At 34.1% G+C, this 19058-nt stretch overlaps 1 protein-coding gene across 1 annotated transcript in view; it reads right to left on the bottom strand.

Annotated features, from left to right (window-relative positions):
- FBXL7 (F-box and leucine rich repeat protein 7) overlaps positions 1-18680 on the bottom strand; it is a 455277-nt gene extending 436597 nt beyond the window's left edge. The window contains exon 1 of the mRNA XM_012541212.3: positions 17391-18680. Coding sequence (XP_012396666.2) covers positions 17391-17427 — 37 coding nt within the window. The 5' untranslated portion in view covers positions 17428-18680. The remainder of the gene's footprint in view (positions 1-17390) is intronic.
- Positions 18681-19058: the final 378 nt, after the last annotated feature.

The raw sequence follows: 19058 nt of genomic DNA, 5'->3' as shown, positions 1-19058 counted from the left end.
TGATAATTTTGTTTTTACTTTTTCAATGACTGACTCTTTCTTTGATAATCAATATTATCAAACTATCAATACCCTTAGAAATCAATAAAAAGAAACATACATATTTCAGATATTAAAAGTATAAATAGCTATTTTGACAGTCAGGACGTAACTGTGTCAATGTCTATCTATACTAAACTTCACTGGGCAAAGGATGTAAGTGAACAGGAAAATTTTGGAATGAAGGAAGGATTAAGATGATTGAGGGGAAAGATGAACAGTTTCATAGATGGGATAGATCAGATACATTTGAAGACTTCATCTACAAAAAGTGCTATAGATAATAATAGCAGACTGTGTATATTGCCTTTAAAAAAAAGAAAACACTATAGCTCTATTCTTGTTTTGCAAGATAAATGTGAAGACTTGAGCAAATCACTTTGGACCATGATATTTTCATTTAAAAAATAAGCAATATACAAGCAACATGGATAATGGAATCTACTAGGAGATCTTAAAGTTCTTCAGGTATATAAGTCCAAAACTTGTAGGAAAAGCAGAAGGATATACCCAAAAGAATGTTATATTTAGAGCCACTGGCTTTGTTTTTAATCTTCACTTTGCCACTAATTACTTATGAGACCTTGGCAAAACATTTAATCTCTTTGTCCCTTGTTTCCTCATCTTTGAAGTACTGTTTTGGAAGAGATGTTCTTCCCATCTCTATGATTCTGTGATTTTCAGACGGCAGGAAGAATACTTAGTAATAATCAACTAACAAAATAAGCATTCCTTGAAGACATAATGTCTACTTGGTTACTGCCTAGAAAGGCAAAAACTAAATCATTACTGACATTACTGACAAAAAGTTTATAAACTGCAGAGGAAAATGTGTGTGTGTATACATATACACACACATACATATATACACACACACACACATATATACATACACACACACACACACACATAAGAATAAACTATCTCAAAATAATATTGAGGGCATTAGTAGCATGAGTATCTGGAGATTGGGAATTAGGAGACAGGATTGGATCCATATAGGAAGTGACAATCCAGAGCTAGGGATTCTAACTAATTTAGAAATCAGGAAGTGGTGCACTCCAGATATGGGGGGGAGTGGTGGTAGCTTTTACAGGAAGATAGAAATAAGAGATAAAATATCTATCTCTAGACAGAAAAAGAAGTCCACTTTGAGTATAATAGAGAGTTTGAAGACCTTTAAAGGTAGGCTGGGGTCAGACCCTCAGAGACTTTAAGTATAAACAATGTCTTCCCACCTCAGTTTAAGTACTTAACTGTCAGTAATTCCATCCCACCTACATTCCACTTTGGATTTCAAAGAAGGAAGAAGTAGTCATTTATCAAATCCAATACTTGGGTTGAACCCAATATGTAATAATACTGAAAATTATAGAGATGATATGGTGACCTCTATGGGAGGTAAGTAACAGTCATGTAGTAACAATGAATGAGGAAGTCAAAAGTCTTGGATCTTACCTCAAATACTTCTTAGATATATGACCATGGACAAGACACTTGACCTCTTAAAGACTGTTTCTTAGTTTGCAAAATGAGGATAATCATACTTGTACTTCTATCTTACTGGGTTGTTGTGAGGAAACTATTTTGCAAAACTTAAGACTCTATGACAGGTCCTAAAAGATTTAGCACAGCTTTCAATTTAAAAAGTTATTGTTAAATTATCTATAAATATTATGGGGAAGACTGAGGTGTTCTACATGAGCTTAAAAAATGAAAATTCTGTCTCATTCCTCTATCCCTTTAAATAAGCTATCTCATATCCCAGAGATACTTACTCCCTCCTTATCTCCTGTCCAATTCAAATTCACATTCAACTAAGAAGATAAAACATGTAATTCCTGGCTTCTGCTGCTTTAGCAGTTCAGGCTGTGAAGGAAACATTCATCTTCCTTTGTAGATAATGGAACCTGTCTATCTCTCCACTTTCTAGCCCCAAAACATCCTAGTCTCCCAACAGAAGAGGGCAGCTAGGTGACACAGTGAATAGAATGCTGAGCTTGGAGTCAAAAAAGACTCATCTTCTGAAATCCAAAATTGGCCTCAGACACTATATGACTAGGCAATTCATTAATTCTGTTCCTCGTTTGTATTAAATAAACAAACAAAAAAAAAAAAACACTTCTGAATTGGAGAAATAAATGGCAAACTACTTTGTTGCCAAGAAAATATGGCAGAAACAATTGAATAAAACCAATAATATAAAAGATTTAAAATTGAAACCTTACCTAAATTTCTGTGTTCAAATGTATCTACTTCCTTACTGATTTAAGGATAGTTCTTTCTTCTCAGTCTTCTACCCCATCTTCACACAACCTCCAAAATCCTTCCCAGTTCTAAATTCCAATGATACTATGGGCCACTTTTCATTAATGACCTTAAGCTTAAGCAAGCAGTATTATATTGAACTTAGAAACTTGGCCAGTCTTTGGAAACTTTACAAATCTTTCTGCAAGTCTGAAGTGATGTAGTAAATATCAATCAATAGCAAACTCAAATGTGATAAGCTCAGTGTGTGTGCCACAGTATCAAACAATAGATCAGATCTGCAAGATTGTATTTGGTAATGTATAAACATTCAAATAGTACAATTATTCAGTTAGTTGTGTCTTTATTACACTCATGCCTTTGTGAGAAGCAATTTTCTTGTTTTAGACACAGAAACCCTAGCAAAAAAAACCCTAGCAAACTCCCTGATTTTATTAGAAGTTATCAATGAAGCAACTCCTTGAAGCTCATCCAATTTCAGTGAATTGAGTTTTTTAGAATAGAATTCTATTCTATTGATGTAGAATTGATGTAATGACTAAAAATGGACCAAAAACATTCCCATGGTGATCCGGTCATACAGTCTTATCTACCAGAACATGATGTGCATCACTCTGTGCAGTCAGCCACTAGTGCAGAGTCATTCTAGGTGATCCGGTATTTTAACCTTATTTAACCTTTGAGTATGTGAACAATCAGCCTTCAGGAACAGTCTCCTTATCACTAATCCCATCTCCCAGTGCTGCTGTAACAGGGGAGGAGGAGTGGTGACACTAATCCCATCTTTTCATTGAAACATGTACCTATGAGGATTTTTTTACCCTCATATGGAAATTGCTTTATTCCAGTCTATAAAAGCATTCACAGTTTTAATTCCACCAGTACACTACAATTGCTAGATGCCTTTCTGTGCTAATAAACTCCTTTTGCCTTATTTTCCTGAATTTACCTTAATTGACCAGGTTGAGGTCCTAACCAAGATTGCTTTTAAGACATTTCAAAAGGGAAAAAAATAACAAAGCATACAAAATTAAATCCAATAAAATTAAATATAAGCAAAAGCAAAACAAAATATTAAGAATACATTATCTCAGGAAGCAATATTTCTAGGTTGCACAAGTAGAACACCTGAGTTCTGGCCTCAGAAATTGACTAGCCCTGTGATTCTTAGTTGCTTCATCTGTAAAATGGGAAAAGTAATAATAGCATTCCAAGGGTTATTTTTAGCATAAAATTAAATAACATTTATAAAACTTTTTGCACATGTTAAAGAGCTATATAAATGGTACCTTTTATATATTATCTTCCTTTGTAGTACCAAGGTCCTAAGTACATAGAGGACAATGTGTATTATTCAATGAGAGTTGGTATATAAAAATCTTTCAAACACTAGAACAGCTGTTAGGCTTCTCTTACCAAATTTCATCATTTAAATATGAGCATATGAATGCCTGCTATAAATCTCAATTTACATTACAGCACTTCAAAACAAATTGCCAACTAAGCTCAATGACAACACTCAGTAAGCACAATCCATATTAGGGCCATGCTTCAATATGAGGAATTGTTGCCATCTATCTGATCTCGAGCATATTTTTATGTAAAATCATCACCACAGAGAGAAACAATCAAAGGATCATACTGCTTCTTATGAATGTCCTGGGCCACAAAACAGTTACTTTAACTTTCTCAATTCAATAACTAATGTCTCTTGTAAACAAGCCAATGAGTATCATAGTTATGTTACATCCTTCTAATTCTGAGATTCACATGAACCTTGAAAGTGGCCCAGAGTGGCCTGTTTATTTCTTGCTTAGTTCAACCATTTCCATGACTAACCTTTACAAAAATTATTTCTCTAACAGATGCCACATTTTAAAAAAAAAACAAAGGATTAACTCTTATAAAGCTGGTACATGTACAAATTCCATCAGTAAGATTTAATATTTCATTTCAATGAGAAGAATTGTAAGAATAGATTCAATTTTATTAATTAAAGGGAAAGGGTCATTTCAAAAATACCTATACACATACATATCTTCATTCAGAGTTCCAAAGAATCTTTTACTTGTGGATTTAAGGTGATTTGGATAATGTTGCCATCTAGCCAGTAAGAAAAAGCCAATGTGAATAATTCTATCTAGACAAGAACAAATATATGCATTAGTAATGATTTTTTTAAAAAAATTTTATGAATTCAATTTAGAAAATAAGGAAAGTTTTTTTCTCTTGAATTCTAATAAATAGGATCAATAAAAATATTTAAACATAATTGTTATACATGAAGCACTTTAACCAAAACAGAAATGGGGGAAAGTGTTTCATAAGCTTAAAGTGTGAATATCAAAAGATGTTTCCCAGATAAATGTTTATTTATCTCAGTGGATATATAAAACTGCTCAAATCCAATTTCTAAGTCAGTGGATAGAAGTAAAACAAAACAACATAATTTTCAATAAACAGTGGACAGCAGGATTTTAAATTAAGTCAACTCTGGCTTTGTGTTTCACACTGAAGTCTGATAATGTTTTGCTGTCAGTCAACAAGGATCGGAACTCACAGCCATGATCCTCATTTCCTTTTTCCTGAAATATACAAGCTAAACAACATTTTTTTCACTTCAGATACTCTCCTAATAATATTATTAAAACTCAGGATCACAAAATTTTAAAGCTGGAAGACAATATACAGCTGTTAAATAGTGAAGACAACATTGAATTTTTGGTCAGAGGGTTCAGGTTAGAACTGAAATCAGAACCAAAATAACAAGCAAACAAAATTCTAAAAGAAATTAAAAGGAAGAACAGAATGCAATTAAAAAAAATTATCAGGAAGTGATTTTTGGCAACTCAACACACTGGAAAATGTTACAGAGAATCTGAAAATATCACAGCATAAAACAAGTAACAGGATTAATAAAAGAGAAGCAAGAATGACATATGCATCTTTGAAATAAAAAACAAAGTCAGAAAGTAACTCAAGTGGAACAAGATTGGGAAGCAAGACAAATGGAAGTGATAGGTTTGAAGGACAATTCATGAGGAACAAATCTCAGAATCATTGGCATTCCAGAAAAATTATTAAAAGAACCTGACCAATTTCTGGAATTTATATAAGAAAACTACAAAGAGTTTTCAAAAATAAATAGAATTCACGGAATCCAAATAAGCAGTATTTCAAAACTAAGTTGATCTAGGAGTATCATTATGAAAAAAAAAAAAGACAAAAAACTATATGGAAAACAATCAGTTACGAGGGATATAGATACAAAAGGAAAATAGTTCTGCCCTTATGGAGCTTAGAATCCATTGGGGGAGGGAGGAGAGGAAATAGAGAAAAAAATCCTTCAGATGGATAAAAATATTGCTTACCATTAAGCCCACCAAGCCAAAAGTATTTCTACAAAATCCAAAACTGAATAGGTTGAAATGTGACATCTATAAAATTTAAAATCATAGGTAGGGATCCCAATATTAAGAATTATTTCCTATAATAAAAGATAGACATGTAAACCAAGCAGAATTAAAAAGGACTTTTTCTTGTCAGGCCACAAGTTCCTCTCAGGGGTTATAGCAAATATGCTTGGGGTCTTTTTCTATTCTTCTGACATTGGAAGGATATAAATAAACATGTAAGCTTTCCATAGGTTATTCTTCATTCTTACCACATGACCAGTTAAAAACTAAGCAAATCCATAAAAATTCATATGAAGATAATTTTAAAGTAATTTTGTAAACAAATATAAAGGATTAATTATCATTTAGTGAGATAGTTCAAACTATAAGCAAAAGGAAAAATAAATCATTCTCAAGACAATTTAAAGATTGAAATACTGGTTAAAAATATCAATGATTCTCATATGATTAGTTAATATTAATTTTTAAGATAAAAAATGAGAATACTAAGAGAAATTATAAAAACAAAAATTGATGAAGAGAAATTTGTCACTCTCAGGTTTCAAAATATGTTCCAAAGTAATAGTTATCACAATCTCCTACAGGAAAAATTGAATATATATAATCTATATGTACTTATATAAACATATATATGCATCAGTGAAATGAGACAGAATCTCAAAATAGAACCAAATATTCAAAATCACATCCTAAATATAATTCAAAATTCAAAACTTTGAAATATTTAAGAAAAAGTAAATAAGTGATAATTATGAAAGTTTATATTTTGTGATTTCAAAAAAAAATTCCTTTACAAATAAAAGATGGGTGGGAAATGGGCAGAGGGTTGAATGTATGAGAAATATCTTATGGATTATTGAACTAACAATTGCATCCAGCAAAGCTCTTTTAGTCTTGAGTTTCATGAAGAAAGATATATTGTAGAGTCTTTGACTAGGGAGGTGATAGATAGCTCCACTGTACTCTTCCTTGATCTTGCCACATCTGAAGTTTTGCATCTACTTCTGGCCACTACATTTTAAAAAGGAAATTGATAACCTAGAGACTCTCTAGAGGGGAGGTGACCAGTATGAGAAAGGGTCTTAAGTGCATGCCTATGATAACTGGATAAAGAAGTAGGTTTTAGCTTGGAAAAGAAAAGACAGAAAGAGTCAGTAGCTGTCTTCAGGTACTTAAATGTAAGAGGAATTTGTTTTGCTTGATGCTAGAAAGCAGAACCAAGAGAAATAGCTAGAAATGTTAGTGGAAAATGTAGGCATGATGGGAAGAGAAACACCTTCAGAATTAGGGCTTCCTTGCACAGGCTGTCAAGGGAAATAGTAGGTTTTCCCCTACTAGAACTTTTTGAGCAAAGATTGAAAGACCTAGTCAGTTACATTATGGAGGAGATCTTTGTTCAGGAATGAATTGGACAAAATAACCCCAAAAGTCCTTTCTGATTCTATGATTCTGTGTAATGTGCTTTTGTGTATTTCAATCTATGATTAATTTCATATGTGGAAGAATACAGTTAAAAAACAACATGGTATCATACATATTAATCACATATATGACAAGAGAAATATTAGTGTAATTTTCAGAACTTCTATCAAGTGAAACAGGTATCACAGTAGATAGAACGCTAGGCCTGAAGTGAGAGGAAGATCTGAGTTCAGTATTGGTTTCAGACGTGCGGCTGTGTGATCCTGGAAAAGTCACTTAATTCTGTTGACCTTATTTCCTCATATGTAAAAAAAAATAGTAGTACTGACTTTGAATGGTTGTTATAAGCATCATATGAGATAATATTTGCAAAACATTTACATAGCACCTTGCAACATAATGGATGGTTTATAAACATTAGTTATTATCATATTGTCTTTATTTGTTTCTATAGGTTCTGTAATTTTTATACTGTTGATCAAAAGTTAAAAATATGGAAAAATTGATAAAATTCTTACATTATTGCAATCAAGTTTTGGTGATAGTATGCATATTAGCTTTTATATCTACTCATCACATAACAATCAAGCTGATGGCTGTTGTTATTTTTTGACATTCAAAAAAACACTGAGAATTTCACTTCTTTACTTCAGTAGTCTGTGATTTCATACATTATCAGCCTTTTTCCTTTAAGTAAGAGAAAGCATAGTGATCTTGGATTGCAGAGAATTCAGATTCCAGGTCTGTTACTATGTGACTTTGGAAAAAGTCAATTCATCCCTTTGAATCTCAATTTCCTAGATGTTTCTTCTACCTCTAACATATTAAGGCTCCCTTCCTTTCCCCATCTTGATTACTTTTTTCTCTCCCCATCTATTTCATTCATTTTCTCTGACTTTCCCTATGACTTTGAGCATTTCCCAGGTATGCTACATATTTTTCTACTTGCTATAGCCATCTCTAGAAACTTAAGGAGGATTAATGGATTCCAGATTCTAGATCAATTTCTTTGTCCATGTTACCACATTGAGAGTTAGTTCTTGGTGGCTAAAGAATCTCTCTTATATAGTAATACATATGGGAGTGGAAGAAATGGTTAAGACTTCTGAAGATGTGGAGGAAGGGAGAAGACTGGAGACTTTTGTTCACCTCAAACCTTAAACCAAATTAAATATTTACTTCAACAGTGTGGATAATTTGCTTTAAAGGGTCAAATTGATTGCATGTAATTTTATTCCAACGTACCCAAACAAATTTGACCATTTATATATCAATTATCAAGGATAAAGAAAATTACTGCAGTTTTTATTGGAGATTTTAATTCTTTTATTTTCCACTGCTACATCTGCTCAAAAAATGCAGTAAAGGAATTTACCACAGAAAGGGTAGCAAACAAAAAAAAAGTTATAATAACATTTCTACACATTGCTCAAGCCTTCTAACGTTACAATCATGAGTTCATGCAGTGTTAACAACTGGTTTTCATTTTGTTCTATTTTATGAATTTAAATAGGAATTGATAGAATGAGCACATCTAATACTCAGCCTAAATCAGGGCCATCTTTCCAGAATACATTACGTTTCTAGTTGAAGGTTATATTTAATTGCTGATATTTATATAGTGGTTCAAAAGTTTCAGAGGACTTTACAAATGTTATCCTCTTTAATTATGTATAAAATATAGATTATGTTTAATTACATAAGAAAAAAATTAGAATCAGTTAATAATTCAAAATGTCAGATTTAGCTAAATTCTTAGATTTAGAGGTGGAACACACTTTTGAGGCCATCATTTAGCAGTTGAAATTGAAGCAAAAAGACTCATTGAACTGTCACCAATTGTAATACTCCTGTACTTTAGTAATTTATTTTTGAGGGTTCCAAAGTTTGAAATAAAATATCATTCTCTATATAACATACATATACACACATATGTACACATGCATATATATATAAATGTACACACATAGACACCCATACTCCCCATATATATTTATATAATTTGAAGATGGACTGGAGGTAGATTGATATAGATCTATAATATCTATAATAAATATTGAAAAATGTAGATAAATATGAGGGAACAGGAGAGGAGAGATGGTTGATATATGGACTATTCCGAGACTTTGATTTTATAGATGTAGATATAAAGTTATAGCTACCATCCCTAAACCTATGTTTGAAGCAAATGTACCATAAGCCATAGCTTGGGCTCAAGTATGCATAGTACATGATCACCTTGACCCAATAAGAACTATCAGATATGAAATTTAATCGATATAGTAGAAACTTAATAAATGTTCATAGTACTCAGCTTTGAGAATATGCAAAGTGGGGCTTTCAAGCTTATACTGGACTATAGATATAGGGAACATCAATGAATACCATGGTCTTTACTTTTTCATGACTAAGAAGAGAGAAAATATGTATATATGTGTGTGTATATTTAAAGGATACTAATTTCACAGATCTCTACACACAGATCCAAAGTCATTCTGCCAAACTGTCTTATAGTAACTCAAGCATTTAGAGAAGCCCCGTAAATCATACTGATTCTTACTATCTCATATAAGATATTTCAGCAAGAATGCAGAATAGCTACTTTCACACTCAAGTAGCTGATGGCTTCCTTTCAAGTAAAAAACAAAACAAAACATAGATTTAATATACTTTTATACTTAAAACGAATATTTCATTAAGAAATAACATATATTGGATGATTTGATCTAGATTGTGAGAATGTTTTATTTTAATAGCTTTCAATAAATATATGGCTGAAGTTTAGGAATTTATTTGCATAACAGCAACTTATGTTTGCACAAAGAATCATGATATCCATTTTAGAGTTGGGAGAGTAGCTTTAAATTGGGTAAAGTGAGTTGGCAAAGTCATCATATAAAAATCAGTCAAATATGACAATATATTTTTTATAAATAACAAGAATCTCATATTTCCATAAATCCTAAGGCCATGATAGCTGAGAGCTTATACATTAAGCACTTGAATCCCTTTTTCCTGCTTAGGAGATGTTTTCCTTAAATTTCAACTGCCATTCAGTTTTCAATTATTGCCCAGTATTTTATTGGTTTAGCACTAAGCTCCCAGAATATCTGAATTTTTTTTCCCCAAAATGCTCTAACAAAATTAGCCAAACTAGTTGTTTAGATTTCATATTTATTTTTACCATGAACTCTCCGTTTAATACATAATAATAGTATCTTTTTCAAAAAGTGAAACACAACTAAGTATTTAAAATGATTCCTTTGCAACCCAGGGTCAAAAATCAGGGCACAGAGCAAGAATACTAGAGTAAAAGTGAAGAATATAAAACTTAAAAGTAAAATGGGCAGAACAGAATCACATAAATTAGAATCTGTGAACATTAGCCCTATTTTTAGTAAATATGATATATTTTATGATCACCAAAAATCTGCCAAGCTGAATCCAAGAAACTATTTTGATTTTTATAAAGAATCTATGTTATCTGATTTGTTTTATTTCAGAGAAAAGAGCCATGGATTTGAAATCACAGACCCTATCCATTTCCCTACAAATGAAAATAGAAAGACAAAGGGAAGTGGCATTTCTAAGGATGTTAACAAAATCATAATATCATAGGGTTGAGGAAGAAGGGACTTTAAAAGTCTTCTAGTGCAATCCTTTCATTTTCCAGATGAAGAGGCTCTAGGATGTGTATTAAACATCCTTAGAAATAGCACTTCCCCTTGACCTTCTATTTTCATTTGGAGGAAAATGGATAGAAAACTACTTCAGGTAAATTTATTTCAGGAAAGTTATTTCCATTCTAGCTTTCATTTAATTGCTTTGTTGCTGCCGCTTTTCATTCATAGCAAAATCTTTTTCTCTTAAAATGTGATTACATTGTTAAAAGTCCTGGCCTGTGTTAATCAGACAGAATGCCTCCAGCATCATAATAGTTTACAAATGTGGTTACCATTATTGAAACTTGTAAGGAAAAAAAAAAAACAACTCCTATAACTAAAGCAAAACAAAACAAACTAAAAACTTCTATAGTCTTACTGAATCAGCTCAGTACTTCTTAGAGGAGGAAGAGATGTCTCCATAATGTTGACTACTTTAGCATATGAAATGATTAATGTTGTTATTCAATGTCAGTATAAAGTATACTTTTAATATATAAAAGACTTTCAGATAAGGCTATTTGAGGAGACAGAGAGCAACAAAGAGAGAGAGAGAGAAAGAAAGTCATCATCTAACCTCCTTATTAACTACCATTAATTCAACTGCCTTAACTTACACATACACAGATATAGTTACACTACTTAACAAAGTTTCCACCAAGACAAGACTCTCAAGACTTACATTATCACTAAAGAGCAAAGAGTAAGTAGAAGCTGGAAAAAAAGAAATTTTAAATTTAAATATGACATAGTAGAAAATACCAATACTTGCAGTTAGCCCAAAATGTAATTAGTTGCCACAGAAGGTAATAGATTAACCTTTATCTGAGGTCTTCAAACAATCTAAATGGGATATGTTGTACAGGAGAGCTTTTATCAAATGTGGATTTAGCAAGATAGGTTATGAGATTCCTTCCAGTCCCAAGATTATTCATTTAAAGACAAAAAATGAAAGCTAGATGTATATCAAATAGAAAATAGACTACTTATAATTTTCTTCCTGACTTCTATTAGAATAAAATTGTTCAGGAGAGGCAAATGATAAAGAAAAATAGGAAAGGCAAATGATGAAGAAAAGTATTTAAGCCAGAATTATAAGAACTTAGTGAAATAACTAGCAAGTATACCTGTTTAATAAATGTATTCAGTCCAGTAACCAGAAATATTCCCTTATGTAATTCAAATTTCCAAATAAATCTTACTTTCTAGAGCCTTTCAAAAATGTATTATCTGAGAAGATATAGAGAACATTACAAAATATGAAATCGATAATTTTTATTATATAAAATTAAAAAACATTTTGTACAAATGAAATCAATGCAACCAAAATTATAAGGAAAGCAGAAAAATAGGGAAAAAGTCTTTGCAATAAGCATTTTGGTAAAGGCCTCATTTTTCAAATATTGCAAAAAACTGAGCCAAATATATAAAAATACAAGTCATTACCCAATTGACAAATGGTCAAAAGATATGAATTCATATTCAGACAAAGAAATCAAAGCTGTGATCAAGTGAAAAAATGTTCTGATTAATCAGAGAAATTCAAATTAAAAGTATGAAGTATTACCTCATATCTATCAGAGTGGTTAATAAGATGAAAAAAAAAAGGAAAGTGTTGGATGTTGGAGGGAATGTGGGGAACTGGGACATTAATGCAGTGTTGATGGAATTTGAACCAATCATTCTAGAAAGTAATCAGGAACTATGCCCAAAGGGCTAAAAAACTGCAAGCTCTTTGATCCAGCAATACCTCTGTGAGGTCTCTGTTCAAAAAAAAATCCAAAAAAAGGGGAAAGAACCTATCTGTACAAATATTTATAGGAGCTCTTTTTTGTGGTGGCTAAGAATTGAAAATCAAATGGATGTCCATAATTTGGGGAATGACTAAACAGTAGCTTAACCACAGAAGCTGCGTACATGATTGTAATAGAATATTATTGTGTTATAAGAAATGATAAGCAAGATGACTTCAGGAAAACCTGGAAAGACTTATATGAACTGATGCCTAGTGAAGTGAACAGAACTAGAAGAACTTTGTACATTCATTCATTGAAGAACTGTGAATGACATTGCTATTCTTAGCAATACAATGATCAGAGACAATCTCAAAGAATTAATGATGAAGCTTCCAGAGAAAGAACTGATATTGACTGAATCCAAAAGAAGCATTTCTTTTTTCACTTTCTTTCTTTCTTTTTCTCCTTTTATTTGAGTATTCTAATATAAAACATAATTGCATATGTATCACCTATATCTGATTGGAAGATAGCTGGAAAAACCCTGGAAAGGAAGAAGCAGAGGGCAATAAACAGAGGTGAAACTCAATGATAACAATTATGTTTGATTTCATTTGAGTTTAGTTCTCCCCCCACCCACCCAGCTTATAATATATTTCACAAAGAACATGTAATGCTGTTCTATAAAATAGCTAAGAGGTAAGAAGAGTGAACTACAGGAATCAGGAGCAAATACTAGTTACTAGTTTCTTTTATGGAAAAGCAATTTCTTACACCTGTTATTCCACTTCTGCCATCAATAAAAGAGAATTCCCTGCTTTGAAAATGGGAAAGTTCATAAAGATTAACTGTTGTTTTTTCCTTAAAGAAATGTAGTCCAGAGGCAGCAAGGTGGTACCACTGCATTGGCTCTAGCATAGGGAAGACCTGAGTTTAAATGTGATCTTAGACATTTAATAGTGTGTAACCTTGGCAAGTCACTTAACCACAATAAGAGAGAGAAAGAGAAAGAGAGAGAGAGAGAGAGAGAGAGAGAGAGAGAGAGAGAGAGAGAAGGGGGAAGAGTTAGGAAGGAGGGGGAAATGGAAAATATAATTCAACTATTCAAATATCTTCACTGTGGAGACTTTAATGAACATATTCCTTCCTCTAATTCAACCAGACCCCTTCTATATGGAAGAAAAAGATTTTTTTTCTTGCTCTTTCAGATAAGAGGAAGAGAAAGGAGAAGAAGTAGAAAAGGAAGAGGAAGGAGAGGAAAAAGAGAAAGAAGAAGAAAGAAGAGGAGAAGGAAGAGGAGGGCAGAGAAAGAAGAGAAGGAAGAAGGAGAAAAAGGAAAAATAGTGAGGAAGAGGAGAAGGAAGAGGAGGAGAAACAAGTATGGCCAAATACCCTTTATATTATTTCTCCTTATGTTAACCCACTAACGATTTTATCATTGAAAATAAATCTTGGTCAACAAATTATCAACACATTTCACTTTATTAATAATAAAAATTTATCTAAGAATTGAAATAAATACTACAAACCAGCTGTTATATTATTCAAAACTGACTCTCACATGAGGCAAGTCTCAGATGAAATTGCTATGACATACATAGTATTTAGAGAGCTAAAGGGATCAATATTATATACCAGATTATTTTTCATTTTTGTTCTAGAACTAAGGCTAACCTTGCACTTCTCTGTCTGCTCCAAAGTTTGAGCAGCTCTAGTCTATCAGCCTTTATCAATGACCTGACCTGAAGAATTCCAATGTTTTCTTGATAAGATTGTCAAATCCCTCCCAGTAAATATGGACCTGAAAGAAAAGGAGTATGAGATTTTTTTTAACACCTGTGATTTCATTAGTGTAAGGAGTTGCTAGTAAAGAATCTCTTCTAAGAATGCAATTTAGTGCCATGATCCTTTAAGAGTTTAGACAATTTACCCAGGTCACACAGCCTGAATATAGCATGGGAGAATTTGAATACAGATCCTATTTGTCTTACTACAGCTTAAATAATGTTGTGCTAAGGAAGAATAAAAATGATGGGTGGGCTTTGTTTCACATCACATCCAAAAGATAAAAAAGGAAGGTGGGAGGATCTATAATTTACTTTTTTGAAGACAATGTGATTAAACAAAAGTTTTAAACCTTTTTTTTTGTTTGTTTTTCATGTGACCCATGACCCTGAGATTATTTCTCATACTCTATTGTCTGAGCTAGCCATGTGACTGATATTTTACGAATGAAGAAACTGAGGCTCAAAGATATAACATGACTTGCCTAAAGTAATACACAGTTTGTCAACACTTTTGCATGCAGTCGATGCTTAAAAATACTGTTGGGTTTTTGTTTTTGTTTTATTATTGACCAGTCAGGACTAACATATCTCCTTCTTTAGAATTCTGAATTCTTTTCACCATATCACACTGTATTGTGTGTGTATGTGTGTGTGTGTGTGTGTGTATGTATATAGGGATATATACATATCCCAATGTATAGCTTACATTTTAAACTTTGAAAAAACATTCACAAAGAGATGAGAAAGAGCATATTTTTTGCTATTGGTAGTATGGACACTTAAAGACTTGCTTGGGGGGATGTGTGTGTGTGTGTGTGTGTGTGTGTGTGTGTTGTGTATGTGGAAAGTTCAGTCAAATGCTAAGCATCTGTAATTATCATAATTTAATTTAGCATAATAATTTTTCAAATTAAACTGCATATTGTATAGCTCTATAAAAAAAGCCACAACACATAATTACAAAAGAGGATAATTATTATTCCTATTTTTCTACTTCTTTAGTCAGTCTATCAATATATGTGAAAAATAAAGGAGCTAATAAATCTGAACACAATGTATTCCTACAGCCAAAAGCCAGAGTTGCTTCTAGAAGTTCCTATTGGTTTTCTTTAAGCAGCAGAGAACAAAAAGGGTTTATGCCTATAAAATCTACACAATGTATCTAAATCTGATCCCAGTAAAATTTCACTTTAGCTGAAGTGAAAATGCAGAGGTAGCATTTACGGATAACAGCTGGAGAACATTAGTTCCCTGTCTCTTTTTTTTTTTCCCTTGGGTTGAAAATTCTGCTGTTCAGACAGGAAGCAGTCATATACCACACACTGTATGATAGGAGAATTCTGGGACATAAGAACAAGTTTCGGAGGATGGGGAGGAGTGAAAGGAGTTTCATTAAAGAACTTGCAACTTACTCATAACTACCTCCCTCTTACTCACATTATCTCACTGATAGTATTCAAATATAGTCTATTAATGTCTTTTCTCCCAACCGTTAGTTATGGAAAACTATAAAATTTACTTATGACAAGAAAATGCTTGTTCATTTATTTTTCTTCAGTTTTTATAAGAAGATATTTACAAGTTATAAGACATAGGCAGCTTTCACCAAAAATATATGTGTTCTCTTCCCCCAACCATTTGCTCTCCAAAAAGTCAATTTTGTACTTCCCTTTAAATAAGTCTGAAGTGATCCTCCAAAGGGGAAAAGAAAGCTATCTCTTCCCAAGTCACTCTTCTACTCATGTGAAAAAACAAACAAACAAACCCACACTTTTTTTTTTTAAAGGAAGCAATATAAGAAAATTTGAATTTTATGGATCTTTAGAAAATAAAAACTTGAATTAGGGATGGTTTTTAGTATAAATTAAAGTGCAATCTTAGAAATCTGTTGAGAAACAAAGTAGCATAACATACACACACACACACACACACACATACACACACACATCCCTCAAACACATTCTGTAGCTACAATGGAAGCAGACAGGTTAGACATTTACCTAATAATGTGGTCCTGGTTACAAACTTCAGTGTGTCTGCAAGTTTGTGTGCACTCAGTCTCAGTTTGTAATAGATTCTCCTACAAGAAAGGGGTGATGTGGAACTGACCTGCTTTGCCAGGCCAAGTTTACCAGAAGCAGACCTAAAAAGCCTTTTCAAAGTTTGTAAACATACTCTGCAAACAAAATGAGGAGATGCTTACTGCTAATCTCTTACATGACCAATCATCATTTTGTAAGGAGAAAAAAAAATCCACACACACCCATTCTCTATTAACTAGAAGAGTTTTAAGTTTATCCCGATTTGCAAGTTTCCACTTGACAGGCAATATTTCTATGCAATCTCCATCCCTCCATAACAGACGGTCCGTTGCCAGTCTTGAGTCCTGAGAGAGCAGACAAAACATTCACACATTCTTCCTTTCATAGAACTGATAGTTGGTCTTTTTTTTTTTAAGCCATCAGGATAAGGGGCAGTTAAATGAGAATGGAAACAATGTTCCTTTCAAAACTTCATCACTACAAAAGAGTTCAGTGAATTGTTCCACACAGACTTAGGAAGTTTTCACTAGATTCTTAATAGCAAACAAAACCTGGCACAAAGTCAAGGAATCAGGGCATCAATTGCTGCCTGGGCCAAGCTGGGCCAAGCATGAGGTTAGCAGAGTGTTCAGAAATAGCGCAGAGATAAAACTTCATAAATTCTAATGACAATCCAGGAAGTGCCTTAAGGAAAACCCGCTGCGACAGCTGTAAAGGTATGAATCATAAAAGAAGGAAAGAATTCCTCTGGGAACTTAACTAATTGCTCTCCTGCCTCCCCTCCCCCGGTTTCCCCTTCTTTTTTTTTTTTTTTTTTTTTTCTGGTAAAGGGGAAAAGGTAACGTTCCCAAGTCCATTATACGGCGAGCCAAATCAAAGAGAAAAAGAGCTGAACTTTCCATCCTGAGAAGGAAAGGGAAGGAAAAGAAAAAGTAGGGAGGGGGAAAGGAGAGAGAGACAGAGGAGGCGGAGTGAGCTCAATTCCCGTACAGTTAGTAGATGGATTAATCTCACTCACCCTCACTGCCGTACTGTTTGCCATTGTTCGCTCCCATTCTGCAGGCTTCATACTCTCCTTCTCCCCATACACACCATGTCTAACCAGCCAAAGCGGGGCTCTTAGGCAGCCAGAGGTTGAGGAAGCGAGCAAGTGAACCCTTCTATCCCGGACGATTACTTTGACATACTTCAGAACCCTTAAACAAGAACCATCTCCAGGAAGGCAATGCGCCCCCCCCTCCCCACCCCTTGGTTCTCCAAATGGACTTGATCTTTTCCTTCCACCCCTTGCTTTTCTCTCCTTTGATTTTTCTTTTTCTTTTTCTTTTTCTTTTTGCAAGGAAGGTAATCAGAGGGGCCGCAGATCCACTTAATAATCCACACGCCGGATCAGATAGGACTAGAGCAATCCGTCGGTGCCGCTTTCAGCATCCCAGGACCAGGCAGGAGCGGGCATCCCCTCCGGGTCCCCATCCGCGCTCTAGGGCTCCCGAGGGTGAAGAGGAGAGGAGATACCGGGCTTCTTCAGTCCAAGCGCTGGCTATCCACTTCTTCCTAAGGGAAAGTGCCACTGCAAGCCACTTGTTGCTGGTTCCCAGAGAGGAGACCCACGGCCCTACGCTGCTCTCCAGTGGCTCAGACTTTTGTTAGCACCAGGCGCCTCCTCTCTTTCTGTGTCAATCACAGCGGGAGCCCCGGCAAGGAGGGTGGCTGGAGGAGGGAGTCGAGCCTGCAGAGGCAGCCTTTTAAAGGAGCCGCGCGCTTATAGCTCTCTGCCTGGACCAGAAGCTTGGACACACTCAACTTTTAACAGGACCCTACCCCCACCCTCCACTCCGCCCCCTTTGAAGGCCCTGTAACCTTTTGAGAAAAGGAATATTCTGACCGATTTTACTTTATTATTATTTTGTGGTTCTAAAAAGGGCCTAAAAAGAAGGCAAGCGTTTGAAATAATATACTTATTTATATAAAGCGTGCTTTATATATTTCACCTGTGGATGAAACAGTTATCTCCTGGATCTTATGGATCAGTTATCTTCCTTCCATTAGGCAGGCAGTAGCCTTTTTATGTAACTTGTCCATCTGTTCTCTGCAAATCTACAGCACGTTTAGATTTTGAACGGGAAGGGACATTAGAAATAACTTCACCTAGTCCTTGACTTTTTAGGTGTGGCATCGGAAGCTCATAGAAATAAAATGATGCAAAGATGAAATGGAAAATCCCGGCTTTAGGATTTAGGTTCCGACGTGGTTCTGCTAATCAGTAGAACTCAATCTAGATCATCTGATTCTGGACTCAGCACTCTTCCCTACACAAATAGGAGGAGTCTCTGGACAGAAAGAATCAGTTTGAGGCTGGGTCCGCAGTTGGATGACCTGGGCTAAGGCCTTGCTGAATAGTGGTGTGACCTCACATAGAACTGCCTCTTTCTGTTCTTCCAGAGATCAGAGGAAGGGGAGGGGCTTTCCTCTAGATCACTTAACATTTAAAATAAATATTTGTACGTCGATCTTATTCAATTTGTATAACCTTGATAACTATTCTGAGAGTTTTTCTATGACTCCCCTATTTTTTAAGGGAAGGACGTTTAAAGAAGAAAAGAAGATTGGGAGGTAGAATATAGGGAGAGTTAGGAGAGAGTCATATGAGAGCCAAGGAAGTTCTCCCCCACCCTTCTAAAGTATG

Source organism: Sarcophilus harrisii, chromosome 1, assembly GCF_902635505.1.
Source record: "Sarcophilus harrisii chromosome 1, mSarHar1.11, whole genome shotgun sequence".
NCBI classification, from domain to species: domain Eukaryota; kingdom Metazoa; phylum Chordata; class Mammalia; order Dasyuromorphia; family Dasyuridae; genus Sarcophilus; species Sarcophilus harrisii.
The sequence above is the reverse complement of the archived record's forward strand: the minus strand, read 5'-3'. Positions and strand labels throughout refer to the sequence as shown.